At 47.0% G+C, this 15,650-nt stretch overlaps 1 protein-coding gene across 4 annotated transcripts in view; it reads right to left on the bottom strand.

Annotated features, from left to right (window-relative positions):
* Window positions 1-15,650, bottom strand: part of AMOTL1 (angiomotin like 1) — an 88,821-nt gene that overhangs the window by 10,103 nt on the left and 63,068 nt on the right. For all 4 annotated transcript variants that reach the window (XM_054804881.1, XM_054804867.1, XM_054804873.1 and 1 more), the window contains 3 exons: window positions 10,764-10,909; window positions 4,354-4,503; window positions 524-714 (listed from right to left, as the gene is read on the bottom strand). In XM_054804881.1, coding sequence (XP_054660856.1) covers window positions 524-714; window positions 4,354-4,503; window positions 10,764-10,909 — 487 coding nt within the window. The remainder of the gene's footprint in view (window positions 1-523; window positions 715-4,353; window positions 4,504-10,763; window positions 10,910-15,650) is intronic.

The raw sequence follows: 15,650 nt of genomic DNA on the forward strand, positions 1-15,650 counted from the left end.
GTACACCTGGGAAGGACAAGAATCAGTTGAGGTAATCTGTAGTAAAATGGTTTAGTTTAGCTATCAGGAGAACCTTTTTCATTTGAACTTAATGAAGCAGTGAAACAGGGGAATTAGGTCACAAAATTTCCCTCATTACAGGTTTTTAAAACTAGGTTAAACAACCACGTTGCAGAGCATGGGATGGATGTAGCCATATACCAACAGTCCCTCTTTGCTCCATCAGTGCAGTGGGGGAGGACTTGCCTTACCTATGCTGTACAATTTGGCAGCCCAAGACTTTGCTTGAGCCTCGTGCATGGATTTGATAAAGTTTTGGACCTGGTCAGAAGGGTAAATCCTGTCTTAACCAACTATTGTATCTCACTGGCATGACACTACAGAGAGGAACATTAACCCTGGCAGCGCAACTCAGCAGGGAAAGGCAAGCAAAATCCAGTCTTAAGAAAATATCTTTTCCTTATTAGTCCCCCATGCTTTCCATGGTGAAGAGAGCTGCCCACTTGCAGCAAGGCCACCTTACCTCTCCGTTGCAGCTGTGGCCGCAGCATTCATGGCAAAGTGCCTGATGGTACTCTCCTCCAGGTACTTCTGCTCCCATTTGGTCATGTCAGCTTCCAGGGCCAGGATCCTCTCCTCCTTCTCCCGCACCAGCTCCATCAGGGCTGGGGCATTGTGCTCCGGGAGGCTGCTTGCCTGGTAGCTGCCCTGCCTCTGCCGGTGGAAACAGTGACAGATATTCACCCCTTGCCAAGTACAGGAGCTGCGAGCCCTTTTTTTCCCCACATCTTCTCTGAACCTCACAAAGACATCCCCATGTCTTTTGACAGGGGCAAGGGGAAACCCCAGGCTAAACCTCTTAGGTTGCAGGAGGACCAGCAGGTTCAGTCCAGCATGCTCCGGATGATGCTGACAGAAGTAGGGATCTGATCTGGCTGCTCCCTGGATGTGCAGGGATTTCGTGGGATACCCCAAGCCAAGGGAAAAGGTAGGATAAAAAGCTGGTAGGAGAAAGAAGCAATGAAGCTTTAAAAGATACTCTTCTTGCTGGGACTTCATCACATGGCTGGGCAGTGCTCAGTATGGACAGGCAGTTATTACCAGAGGGTTTTTATATATAAAAGCAGAAAAAAAAGCAACATGTAACCTAGCTACTTGTAACCTATTTAAAACAGCAGCTCAGAAAATACCCCGGACATGAATTTTATGCCTGTCTCTCCTGGCACATTAGTTCTCATGTGCCCTCAGGAGATGCCTTCTGTGATAATTTTCCGACTGGAGGGGCAGAAGATCCCCAGGCACTGATGGATGGCTCCCACGAGATGCTGACAAGCAGCAACGGGTGCATAACCCTTTGCATCTACACTGTGAGGAAAGCACTTACCTAGGCAGGATTTATCCCACCCAGTTACAGGCACTTAATTAAAGCACCTAAGTGGCACAGGTAGCTATCCCGAGCTCCTCTCACTGCTGGTGGAGAGCAGAGGAGGATGGAGATCTAGCCCTTGGCTCAGCAGACATTGGGTGGGAGGAGCCCACACCAGGGGGAGAGGCATGAAGCTCTGGGAGAAGTCAGTAGAAGTAAATGTGGTGGTTTTTTCAATAAAAAATGCAAAAGATTTGTTACACTCCAAGGTGTACAGGATTGTGTTAAAGCGGAAATCATCTCTTGGGAGCACTGGCTTCTCATCCATGCTACACCATGAACTTCCACTGGCAAAGCAGTTCCCTGGCACTGTACCAGCACACGAGAGTGAGGGCTGCAGCAGCTGCTTCCATTTTCCAAACCACATTTCCTCCTTCTAAACACTTATCTCCTTCTTACAGGAAACTAGAGGTACCAGGGGAGGGCTGCAGCCTTTGCCTTTGGTGCGGTAATGATGTTTGGAAGCTGCTTTCTGGAAGAGTGCAATACAGGGTAGCCTTTAGGAGCAACAGCTGCAACTCTGCTCCTGCAAAAAACACCACTTATGCTTCAAATATTGTCAAATCCTTAGCAAGAAGGTAATATTTTGGAAGCACAATCCTGGTCTGTAAATGGCATCTTGGGACATTATGGGTGTGTGTCGTCTTCTCAGTCAAAACCTCTGCCAGTGCTGCACGCTCAGCCTGCAATGCTAAGTCAAAGGGAGTTTTTTGTCCTAGCTCATGCAGCAGCGGTAATGAAGATTTGCCATTTTGACTTGGTTACCAACAAGCCAGGAACAGAAGAGACTCTGGCACGCTGTCTCCTTCTGATGATTCCAGTAAAAAGCAGAAAAAAAGCTCTTTTTTTTCTCTGCGATGAGAAAATATTTCAGCAGATAAAACTTTGATAACTCAGAGAAGTCAGCTCTGAAATAAAAAGTTCGGGCATTTTGAAGCAACGTGATTCATTGCAGGGTTGTGACTCATGGGGAGAAAAAAAAAAAACAATAAAAAATACCCCGAAGTCTCCTCTCAAAGCTGGTGAGATGTGAGATCAGAGCATCTTTCTTCTTAAAACTTGATAGAGGGAACTGGTAGAGGCACTGGAGAACTATGGCAACCCAAAATGCAGTTGCTGATTACAGTGCCAAAAAAAATTTAAAATGAAGCAATCTGTAAGTTACAGAGGAATTTTCTGCCAAAATGAGCAGACGTAGCCCGAAATCCCAAGACAAAGACTTTGTTGACAGCCCATCCCAGTTACTTAATATATTGATTTGTCTCTATATTCCAACCCAGAGAACAGAACATTTTGTAGTTCTAGTTTTGCCTTCACTTGAATTTTAACTGTATTTTCTCAAATGTTCTTTCATTTACAACAGCATTAGCATGTCATACCCAATGTAATTTCTTTGTTAAATTGGAGGAGAGCAGCCTAAGGGGCAACTGAGAAGAGCTACTGGAATAAGACACCACCCTATGGTGGACAGGGTAAGAAAGACTTAACGCACTTATACAGCAGCAAGGGAGAGCCAAGACGGATGGGAAAGGTCTCCAGGAAGCAGCAGCAACAGTGATGCCGTTGAAGGGGTGCTGGGGGACCTGCCCTGCCCTGTGGCTGCCAGCGAGAAGGAGATGCTTGCAGGTCTGGCCACCTCATGACTCTGCAAACCACTGATATCGCCCACAGAGCCACTTCCCAGCTGCATCCTGCCAGCAGGATCAGCCCCTCAGTTTTATGGCAGCACAAGGTCCATGTAACAACTACTTTGGTCTCTACTAATGGCTTATAAATAAGGAAGGGTTACTGTAGCAGATGCGTTTCTTGACAGAGATATAAATGAGCCCTTCAAGAGTTACAAGAGCATCATGCTTTGCTTATGTTGCTGGCTTTTCCCCAAGCAGCGGGTTGATACACTTAGCACATCTGCTCTCCAGTGCCCACGTATTTGGCACTCTGTGCTGGCTGTAGCCTGGAAATCCTCCCTGCAACCTCCTCATGCTTGGTTTTTCTTTTTTTTTTTTTTTTTTTTTCCTTTTCACAGATGATTGGACTTTGGGACTTGGGGATGGAGGAGGAATAACAAGGAAGTAACAGAAGTACAAGCATAACACTATCCCACTAAGGACTGCCAAAAACCAAAGGGACATACACAGAAATGCAAACCTACACTTATAGCCCATTCTGGACTGGACTGATATTTAAATCATTTATTGTCTGAAGATGACACCATTTGTCTCCAGATCTGTCATGGGCAGAGGTTTTTGTAAGCTGCGTACATCAGCTTTGCCCAGAACAAACATGGCCCACGCTCTTGCTCCCACCAAATCCCACGTCATCCCACCTTGCTTTTTCGATGAAAGATTAGCCAAAATCTGTGGACTAGATCTCATGCCCACATGTACTGCTCCTTTCCCCTCCTCCTTCGGTGTGGAGGTGATCTTGCACAATCTGTGACTGCTGGAGGGAAACTGGAGGGATGTTTTCCCCCAGCAGGTGTGGGGGCACACATGGGGGCAGAGCCCTGCCTGCTCTTGGGCAGAGGAGCCAGGATCCCCCCAGCCCCACAGCAGCCAAGGCTCGGCTGTGTCCAGCAGCCCCACTGTGGAGCTCCCCCATCCCCGCTGAAAATCAGGAGTTAGAATCATAGAATGGTTTGGGTTGGAAGGGACCTTCAAAGATCATCTAAGTCCACCCCCCCCAGCCATGGGCAGGGACACCTTCCACTAGATCAGGTAGCTCAAAGCCCTGTCTGACCTGGCCTTGAACGCTTCCAGGGATGGGGCACCCACAACCCCATCCAAAAGAAAGGCTTAAGTGGAAAGCCCAACGACCTGAACCCAAAAGCAAGGTGACGCCTGGCAGGGCTGCAAGCAACTGCCCCTCTTTAAAAGCAACACAAAAGGCCCCATGCTGGGATCCTGCACAGACCGCCCCGTCCTCACCTGCTGCATCCGCAGCGAGTCCAGCTCCCGCTCCAGGCGTGTGCGCAGCCGCCGCTCCATCTGCTCCCTCTTCTCGCAGGCTGCCTGCAGCTGCGTCAGTGCCTGCTGCAGCTTCTCCACCTTCTCCACATAGGCCTGCTTCCTGCGCAGCTGTGGGGGACACGGGGTCAGCACTGCCAGGGGGCACCACACACCCGCCCTGGGCTGCCAGGACCCCGTGCACTTGCAGATGCGCATTGGGCGTAAGGATGGCTTTGGCCATTTGCTTGGCAGAGTTTCTCCAGGGGAAGGATGGTGCCCATCTGATGGACAGGGAAAGGGCACAGCAGGCATCGCTGGGGCAGCTCGACCCCTTTCAGAGGGAACACTGCCCAGATCTTCCACCCATCGGGGATCTGCTAGTCATGAAACTCCCTAGCCATTTCTAAGCAGGAGCAGTCATGTTGGTGGATGCTCTTTGGGCAAGCACAAAGGCTGGCTTCAGCTTAGAGGAATCCCAGTGGGTTTTATCGACTGGTGACACTCAGCACATTCTCTGCACCCAGAGTCTCTTATTTTCAACACTGTGTATCTGCTCAATGCAGGTGGAACAAGCGGAGTGCCAGCAGCCAGAAACGCTCCACCTGCTCTACCCTGCTCAAGGGCTTGGCCGTGACAATGTACAGATGTGCTGGCAGCAAAAGCCAGGCCCTCCTTATGCATATAATGCAATTATTGAAGGGCTAAACAGGACACAATGGTTTTGCAATACAGGGTTTTATGGGCAGAGATTGCTCAAGCAGCATACCCGAAATTGCAAGTGGACTGCAGGTGTTCAGGGTGCTTAGTGGCTCTCCCCACTTCTTCTGGCCTTCTACTATGCCACCGGGCACTCAGTGACACCACAGGGTATTGTGATCAGCAGCAGCTGGCATGCTTGGGATCCCTCAGGGAGAAGAGGCACTGAGAAGGGGCAAGCTCACAGGGGCCTGGCACACCTGGGTGTCTGCAAGCAGTCCTCATCCCTGAGGAGCGTGGACGCTGACCCAAAAACTTGCCCACGGGACTGGGACAGTGGTGTCTTCCTGCTCTCCCCACAGGCTGCAGTCCTGGCCTTGGGAAACCCAGTTCCTCTCTTCTTCCCCAACCTTATGTCATGGATTTTCTCGTCATGAGCATGAATAAATTCACCTTTCTAAAGATATCTGCCTCGTAGTAGAGAAAGCAACAGTGCACAGAAACTGAAGCTGCAAACCCCAAGGGACTTCAATGAACCCCAAAAGACCTCAAAACATTCTTAACTCCTTGACTCAGAAAAGGAGGGTAAATCTGTTTGAATGCTGGATCACGCAGACTTTGCCAAGCCTCAGTTGGACCCCATCTGCAGCCTGGGGGTTAATGGGGAATGCTCAAGGTCATTGCCATGCTCACGAAGATCCTCTTTAGGACTTCTAGTCTCCCTCATTTATTTGTACACTTGTTTGAGACCTAAAGTTTTTCAGAAGCAAAACAGGAGGCAGAAAAACTCATTAACCCCAGCTGACACTGGGGAAGTACATAAATAAGAGAGGCTGGAGAGGTGCTGCGAACTGGCAAGGCCAGGGCCAAAACCACATCCTAGTGCCTACCTCTTTTTTACATACTTAAATCACTATTGAAATTACCTGCAATGTGGGTTATGATATAGGAACAATGGCCACAAAATATCTGTGTGTAAATATCTAGGCGATGTAGTGAGAAGTTTGCTGCCTTGTTCCTGGGCATGTGGAGCAAATAAACACCAGCGCTGGGTCCCGCTGGCTCTGTGGGGCTCCCCTTCAGCCAGAGTCCTCTGCTTAGCCCAGGACTCCCATGCTGCAAAGAAGCATTTTCTCCCTTGTGTGATGCTGGATTCATCTAGGTTCCCTCCCACTGATTACAATGGCAATAAAATCACTTTTTCTTGAAATCCCTCTTCTGCCACGCTAAATCTATCCATGTCACAGGTGAAGTGAAATACTGGCTTGTTCACAGCAAAAGCAAAACTTGGCCTAAACAAACCTCCGCAGTCAGAGCCAATGACTGGCAACGTGACCTCCCTTGCCCTGCTGTAATCCAGGCTAACGTTTACGGCTTGCGGGGCTTTCCATGAAAATTAATGAGATTATAATCCCCACTAGTCTCTGGCAGCAGCACGAAGACTGCATTCCTCAGGAGTTCACAACTTGGCAAGACAGGCACAGCAGTGGCTTCTTGCTGAATGTGCTATTTGGGCAGTAGGAAGGTGCCTGTGCCACCTCCCAGCCGCACTGGCGTGGATCAGAGGGGAAGGGGGCTCCCCAGGGGTCCCTCCTCAGCAGCAGACCTCATCTGCTCCCCTGTGTCCTGCCGGATGCTGGAGGGTCCATCCATAACACAGCAGCAAGATTTTGGCTTTGCAGCAGCCCTCTACGCCCCAGGATTCACACACTCATGCATGAGTGCACCTCTGCCACTGTGGGTGAGGCGATGCACACGCATCCGCTGCCTTAGAAACCAATTTTGTTGGAGATATGCAACAAGACAGTTCCCACATTCATAAATTTATAGGGAGGTTCTTGAGCCACTTCTGACTTTTCTATCCTGTCTGTAGATTCATAAGCAAAAAATGCATCCATACATTTAAAAAACAAGTACAAAATGTTGTTGTTTAAATTAATGGGCCTGTCAGTGCAGCATGCATCTGTAAGGGAGGGGGACTGCAATCAGAAATACATGAATCTAAGCTCCACTACCTCACAGGCACACAGACCCAAATAAAAAAGCTGGATGGTACCTGGAGAGGTACCAGTCCTTCCTCCCGCTGCCAGGTAGGATCAACTCTACCTATAACCTGGCACATGTCTCTATAATCTGTTTACAAAACCCTCCAGGGGTAGGGACTCCATAACCTCCCCCTGCAAACTACTTCACAGCTTATTTTCCTTTACTGCCAGAAAACTTTTACCCTAATGCCTAATCTGGCTTTCTCTTATGCAATTTAAGCAAATTACTTCTTGTTCTGTTTCCAAATTGTGATCTACTAGAGCAAGAAGCATTTAATGAAACAATTCACATATTCACGAGATCAGCAAACTTGCCTGAACACTGCCCTTGTCCCAGGGATTAGGAAAATAAAGATGAAGAAGAGCTAAAGCTAAAAAGGGGATGACCCAAGCAAATAAATCTGAGTAAAGATGAGTGGGTCTTGGAAAAATATCTGCACTAGGAAGATAGCTCCAGTTTGAGCTATAGAATATTCTATAGATATGAGATTTGAGTTAAAGACTGTAAGAGATGGAGAATCCACTATCACCCTAAGTAGGTTGTTTCAGTGTTAATTACTCTAGTTCTTTATTTCAGGCCTGATTTGCTCAGCCTCAGCCCCCAAACACTGCATCTAATTATTTTTTCTTACGTTAAAGAGCAATGTTTAATCTGGCTGACAGCAATCCCTTCACCATGTGCATGTGCATGGACTGGAGCTCAGCCACCTCTTCACTTGAATTGTTCACAGCAAAGAACAGCTTCTGGGCCCCAAATAAATTTTACAGCTGTTTTCTGAACCCTCTCCAATTATTCAGTCTTCTATCCAAAGTGTGGACCAGACACACGATTCCAGCAGCAGTCTCCTAAATGACATGTGGTGATAATACCACCTACATATTTTTTAATTAAATCTGTCTAGTAGCAGGCACTCAGGATAATGTAGATTTACATAGTGCGTTATCTTATGTTAACTTAGTAGCTACTGCTTATTTCTCAAGCCTTGATTTAAAAAGCTTTTCAACTTAATTGCATTCTGGTGGTAAAAGAAATCTGTGGATTTACAAAGCAGTGCATGAGGTAGAGCTCTATTAATAACAATAGTTATTTTCATTTGAGTGATTTTGTGTTTCCTTCAATATAACCCAAATTACAGTAAGAATCCCTGGTTTAAGAGGAAGGTTCAAAACCTCAGTGGTATCTGCTACATAAGTGTCAAACTGAGTTCCGGAAACGCTGGTGTTTGTTGAAAAGGTGGCCTGATTTAGTGATGATACAGGCCAAAAGCAAGGGGAAGGGTGCACAGGAGCTTGAGCACATGCCAGCAGACACAGATTAACCACGCATCACCCAAGCTGCATGACACTGCCTTAAATAATTAAACCACTGCAGCTGGGAGAAAATTCATTTGAACTTCCCTTAGAATGAAACAGACAGTTAAACACTACCAGGTCAATGTGGGTTTGCCCAGGCCGAGGGCTCTGACAGACAAACACTGGCAAATAGGGTTGCATCACCTCCACATGTTGTCACCCCTGAGATCTACCCTACCCTGGGTTTCTACCTCCGTAACATCTACCATGCCCCAGGCAGGAGGTTAACAGCTCTCTGGAGGGGAACATTTGCCCTCTCCCCAGCTCCACCAGTCCAAGCTGAATCCAAGCTCCAATCCCTGGCAGAGGCACATTTCTGTTGGATGCCTAGATGAGGAGCTGGCAACTGCAAAGCTCTTGGAGATAGAGCCCTAAGGCTGCAGACGTATTTACTAGAACCCAGCAGGCACAGGGTAGCTTCTTACACTACCTGCCTGGAAATCTGCGTTTACGTTTCCACTGCCTTCACCGGTGTGTATTCAGCAAGTCAATGTTACCTGCCAATACTACACTGACAGTCTGTGGAGCAGCCAGGAACTAAACGTATTTCTTCCCATCCCCTGCATGATGCCAGGAATGCAGGAACAGGTGTTGCCACCTAAAACATTCCTTTATTCAGCCACTTTGTAATGAAATGCAAATAGAAAACCTCTGGTTGCCTTTAAGGCAAACAGTGTCAAGTGAATTCTGCACAGATTAAAGGTAAGCTAGCTCCTGCAGCTGCCCCAGGGGGACTGCCCCGAATACACTGGGAGGGCGAGCAGGCTATAGTCTAACTAACAAAGGAGCTGTTAATGTGATCCTTGTCTTGCTGCTGAGCGTATCCACCGGAGGCAATGGAGTTTTTAAATGTTTCTAAGCAGGAAGTCAGAATGGTCTAACGGTCAGGAACAAAACAGCAATGCCTTCAGTACTTACATGCAGTACCTTAAATCTTCCAGACTCTAAGTAACTCTAGGTTACTTAGCCTAACAGGGGATCTGTCACGCTGGATATCCTGATAAAAAACATTCAAATATCACTGAGGTCAATTCACCCTTCATCTTTCCAAGACTATGAACTGCAATTAAGTTACTTGCAGGTATCTGAGAAAGGACCTTCCCTGCTCCTCACAAGACCCTTTGCATCCTCGCACCCAGCGAGATCCTGTGGATTCACCCCCAGGCCAGCCCTCAGGAGGGTGCAGGTGGGAAATGAGGCACTGAAAGGGAAAAGACCTGCCCAAAATCATGCCAGCAGTCTGTGCCAGAGCATGAACCTCTACCCAAGCCTGCTAGGTGAGCATCCTTCTCCTCACCAATGGCCTGCCTGCTCAGATAGTAAAGATTATGTTTATTTTATTCCCCACAAAACATCCTCCCCCTTTGTTGGTCACAGGACTAGAGAATTGAGGGCCAAAAAGGCCTGATTTGACAGTCTTGCCTGATCTGCCAGAGTGCGTAGACCTTCAGCTAGTTATTAAATCCACATCTTTTGGTTGAAGGTCTTAAGGAACAAAATAAATTGAAATTCAGAGACCTCCAATAATGGAAAACTGACATCACTCTTAGTTCTAGATAAAACTGAGCTTTGAATTTGTGTAACTCCAGCTTTCAGCTACTAGATGTTGTTCTGTACTTGTCTGTCAGTTTGAAGAGCCCCCTGTTCCTGAGGTTTCTCTTCCCATCTGAACACATGTTTTGACTATCAGGTTTACAGGGGCTTTAAAGACCTCTTGGGGATTTTGCACAGATGGCACTTCTTGGGTGTCACGGCATGATAGGTTTTTTTCCAGCTCTCACATAAAACCTGTAGCTCTTTGTAGCTCTAAATCCTGGAAGATCTGCCTCCAGCCAGATCAGTCAGTTCTTTTAAGACCATTGTTCAGATGCAAAGTTACCAAGTCGTGCACTATTGTGCACATCTCAAAAGTCTTCTGGCATTCTTTGGGGAGAAATGTGACGCATCAATGTCACATGTTTGTATGCCAGTCCCAAGCCAGTGAGCAATCAGCTTTTTATTTGATATTTCTGTTAAGACCTACCATTACCTCAGCCACCAGTTAGCTGAGTTTCGTGTTGCTCCTGGTTACATGTTGAAGGCTCTGCTCTGAAAACATTTGTGGTTCTGGTCTCCTTTGCTTGCTTCTTTAGCTCAGTATTGAATAACTGCATTTTCTCTTTAACAGGGCCAGTGCAAGGGGAGCAGCAAGACCTGCCACATCATGGCTAGAAGAGATTCAGGGCTTGGATGGAGAAAGCCCTAACCATGAGCCACCACTAGCCTCAGAGTAGAGAAACACTGGTCATGCCTCACCTCCTCTTCCAGTTTGATGACCTTGGCTTGCGCGTTGTTTAGGGCCTGGTCAAGGATTTCGATGTGCCTCCGCTGGTCCTCATTGGCAGAGCGCACAGCTGCCAGCTCCATCTCCAACTTCTCCTTCTCCTTCAAGTGCTCTTTGTCTGGAACAAAGACAAGAACAAGAGTTGCTCCAGGAGGACAGCTCACAGGCCCTGGGCCACGTGCCAGAGGTAAGCTGCCATGTCCCTGGAAAAGAAAAAATTATGTGATACAACACAGTGCTGAGACACAGTGGGCAAGGAGTTTCTACTGCCAAGCCCCTCAATGCCCGGCCTTACATGAGCGCCTGCAGCAGAAATGAGTGGCAGCTTGGGCTGCATCTGCACTAGCAGAGCTTGTGGACCCAAGCACTGCCTCATAATTGTCCATTCTGTTGAACTAATAGCACATTCCCCAGCAAAATTTTGGCATGCACCAGCTACTCCTTTCCTATGCAACGCCCGGGCCCTGCTTGAGGACAGCCTATGTCAAGGACTGTTTATAGCTGCCAGCTTGGATGCTGATGTCCTCCTCTAAGGTTCAAGAAACCTCAGCCATGTGAATGCAGGCTGTGCTGTGCCTGGTACTTTTTTTTTTTTAAGGATGGAGATCATGAGATACAGAACATGTGAAGAAGCCAAATAATAAACACAGATCTATGCTGGACAGCTTGAAAATGGAAAGAGGGGAAAGCAATAAGGAAGAATAAGATAGAAGGCATCTGAACAGGCTTTCTCTGGCCATACAGAGAAAGAGAGGCTGTGGGAGGCATTCCAACTCTGTGGGGCCCCGGGTGACTTTCCAGTCCTCCTCTAAGGGTCCGGCAATCAGTGCTTCTCCCTTATTAAGCACTTTAAAGCATCAGGAGTGAGACTAAAACATGTAGACAACCTCTGTACTGAAAAAGCATCCCTTTTTTTGAATCAGATTTACAATGACGTTAAAAAAAACCCAAACTCGCTAAATTCAGTCAGCTTTGCTCACATCTTTTTCTTTGGCAACAAATTGCAGGCCCACCATTGACTTCACTGGCAAGCTGCCTGGGGAAAGGCTCGGCTCCATCAACCTCTGCCCTGAGAGCGCTGAGAAGCCATTTCAAGGAGCACGAGCATCACAAGCAGATGACTGGCTTCCTCACATCGGATCGCAAACAGTTAATGATTGGAGGGAGCATGGGATGGAGGTTTCATTCAGTGAAATCTGAGATTTCAAAATCTGGCCTTCTTTCTGAATGACAACAAAAATAGAGCACTTTGGCAAGCCCTCAGGAAGGAAAATTTCCTCCAAAAATTAATTTGGCATCAATTAAATATTGTTTTGATTTTTTACTTTTTAAACACAGCATTACAGAATTTATTAGTTTTTTTAACTGAAAAGTTGCTTCAAAAACCTAGAAACATGGAAAATCTGCCCCTAATATGCAGCCCATCCCACCCAAGTGTGACCACTCAAGCTGGAAGCCCCACCACCCACCTCCCCTCGAGGAGGGTCAGAAAACTTCACGTGGCCAAAGCCAGCCAAATTCAGACCTGAACTACCCCCAGAAGGGCCTTATTCTTCCTTAATTACAGGTGGAATGAGAACAGGTTTAATTTAGACACTACCAATAGGTGCCTGCAGCGAGGTGAGATGAAATTGAGCTGAGCCATGTGGAACAAGGCACAAGTGGCCAAGGCGAGCCCAAACCCACCCAGCCAGCTTCCCATTTATCCTAAAAGGAGGAATTCAGCACCTCACAAAAACATTCCATGGCAGCAACACCAGCACATTGGCCTCTGCAAAACCCACGAGCAAAGCCCAGCAAGTGCTGTGCACACCGCACCACTGACTGCCACCACGAGCCATCTTGGTATGACCATGAGCCATCTTGGTATGACGTGGCCTTAACCTTCCCACCTCAGCAAGAAATTTTATATTGGACATGTAGGTCCCTTCCTTCAACACAAAGACATTTACTTCAATCAGATTCACCAGAAAGAACAAAAGTGTAAATCTGGACAAATTATCAAGCAGCTAATTTCATTAGAAGGTGAAGAAGCTAGAAGAGGAATGCTATTTCAGCCCCGTGACACGCTGCTGTCTCATGCTGGGACCACACTTGCTGTGCTCCAGATTTGAAACCCATATTATAGGAGAACAGCACATAGAAAAACAGCACTTGAGATCTTCACTTTCAACTTTTATCTGAGGAACCTGAAGCACTCAACTTGCTCTGCTGCATTACTTTTTATATCCCCCCCTAAAAGGAGAACAAGATTATGCTGTACACAAAATGACCACTGAACCCACTAGAAAACTGACAAGAAAAATTTACTTAACAGCTCTCAACACTTCTCCGTGTCAGCTTGCCTCTGCAAAATGCTGGAGGCACATTTTATAACTACTTTCCCATATTACATTCATTTGGTCTCTGTTTAACATACCTTAAATTCTCTTCAAGTACATACAGGTATCCTTAAAGTCTAAAAATACTGTTTTACTGTGCTACACTTGCATGTACCTTCTGCCCAGGCATGTGCTTTTTACCTAACAGACTCCAGCTAGTAACTATTTCTATTTTCTGGTAGGTCACTGCTACATCCCATTACTGAACAGTCCCCAAAAGGCTTCTCTAGCTGCAGTTTACAGTTGTTATTTCACCGCTTTCCACCCACTGCCTCTGACTGTTGTACCTCAACACAATGAGGACATTACACCGATACGCTGTGGCTGGGTAGAAGAAAGAGGAGGTAAAGCCAAAAGCCTGCTTTGGTGCTTTGCAAACAGGCTTTTTGAGTTGTCAAGCTGGGTAGGTACACCAAAAGTAGACCGGTCTTGGCCCTCCTTTGAAGCAGAAACATTAGGCAGAAAGATACACTCCGTGGCTGCCCCCCTCCACTATACTCAGATGTGAACCCCAGCGTTTCACACAGACCTCACGCTTAACTGAACGTTTTGATCTGATCAGTCTTGAAAGAAAAACAAGAAATATGTTTTTAACGTACCATTTACCTATACCAGTTGAATGAGTGCCCTCAAAGCCACTCATAACTACACACTACATCGTAGATAGCACAGGTCACCCTGCACGCTTCACAAGGAGCGGCTCCATTAACTGGTGTCCCAGCCAAACACCAACACAGCTCACTGCAGTCTTCTCCTCCCGTAGTTTCGCTCACAAACAGCACATTCCCCACAGCTCTCTGGAGTTTGGACCACATCACCACCAAGAAAAGGCCGAGAAGCTGCAGAAGGTTGTGCTCAAGGTCCCTGAGTCCGTTTTCTCACATGGTGATTAACAGGGATTCTGCACTGCCATTAATAATTATGATCAATTGTAACCTACTTAATAAATGGTTCAGTACATGGTTGCTTGTGGTCAGCGACCTAAGCAGGGATGCAGAAAGGTTTGACGCTCTGTCAAAGGAAGTTACTGAATCTCCATTGAAACTCATGATGGCTTTCCTTACCCTACAAAATATTGCAGGCAGTTTAAGCATGGTCTGATTTACAGTTACGACATTTCTGTTTATGTGTCATAAGGTACAAGTCAGGGGAGAATTTGACCTTCACGTGTTGAAAACTGAAGTCGGATTTCCCACTCCCCTTTGGAGGGCAGGGGGAAGTCAGGCAGAACAGACCCATTTTTCTAGAAGACACTGTTTCTTCAGGATGCTGCTCCATGCGCAGGTGCCCTTGGCTCTGGGGGCAGGGGGGCAGCGGCTCCCCACCTCCCCACATGCAGCTCACGGCTGTGAAATGAGAGGGCAAGGAGCTCCCTTTTACTTGCCCCTGAAACTTCTGCCTCTGCCCTGATTATTTCCTGTTTTAATTCCGAATGGCTCTTAGTCTGCCCCACTCTCAAAAACATCCACTGTGAGCATTTTCCTTGGATGGATTCATCCGATGGGAATATTTCTTTGCCTAGGATATTTGGGACAGAGATGTATGCACAAGTTGTACGCGGCACAGGCACTGCACGCTCCCACAAACTATGAGGCTCTACCAACGCACAGCCAAAACTGTCTGCACATCCCCACTAATGGGTGCAGAGCCACGTGGATGGGCACAGACCTCGATCTGCCTCGGACACCTGAAAAAACAGTCCCTTGGAGGAACCCCTGCTCTGATGGAATGTCTGTTAGTCCAGAAATCCCAGAAAAACACACAAAATACTCTGACTCAACCAAAACAAATTTTTCCCATGATATGCTGTATCATAAGCTTTCTCTCTGCCCTATGCCCTTGAAACCATCTTCGCTCTTCCTGCCTCTCCCTTTCCACAGCATTTCTCAGCCCCCTCCTGCCTGGCTCCTCTCTCGCCTGTGTGGGCCCATATGCCTTCATCAGTTGCTGCTTCATGTCTTTCCTCGAAAGAACCTTTTTCACTGACAAAACATCACGTAATTATCATGAAACTAATAGGCTGTGAGTTCTCTCCTACCCCTGATACAACAGTAGCATTTTTCTTCAGCACAAATGCCTAGCACTTAATACTTTGAGGCATGCAGCCTGACTTTGTCTACTATTATTACAAAGAATAAGTGTTTTTGTCACCTCTGGTCTCCACTTCAGCATGCACGACCGCTCCGCACTGTTGCACTGGAGAGCTCTGCGAGGATCTGAGAAATGATCCCTGCACATCCTACCTTGCCAGACTTCTTTTTCAGGGAGTTTTTCCTATTACTGGAGTTTTACCACAGTATTAATTCTGTGTTTGCAGTATTACCAAGGACGAGTGTTAAAAAAACCTCATGAGTTTTATCTTTACTTCTTCATCTCATCATGAGACTGGCTTACAAGTGACAACTTTTAAGAACCTGCTGATGTTGGAGTCTTTTTATATAACTTGGGTTGGGGATGTTAAGGCTCATGTTTTCAGGC

Source organism: Grus americana, chromosome 1, assembly GCF_028858705.1.
Source record: "Grus americana isolate bGruAme1 chromosome 1, bGruAme1.mat, whole genome shotgun sequence".
Lineage (NCBI taxonomy): Eukaryota > Metazoa > Chordata > Aves > Gruiformes > Gruidae > Grus > Grus americana.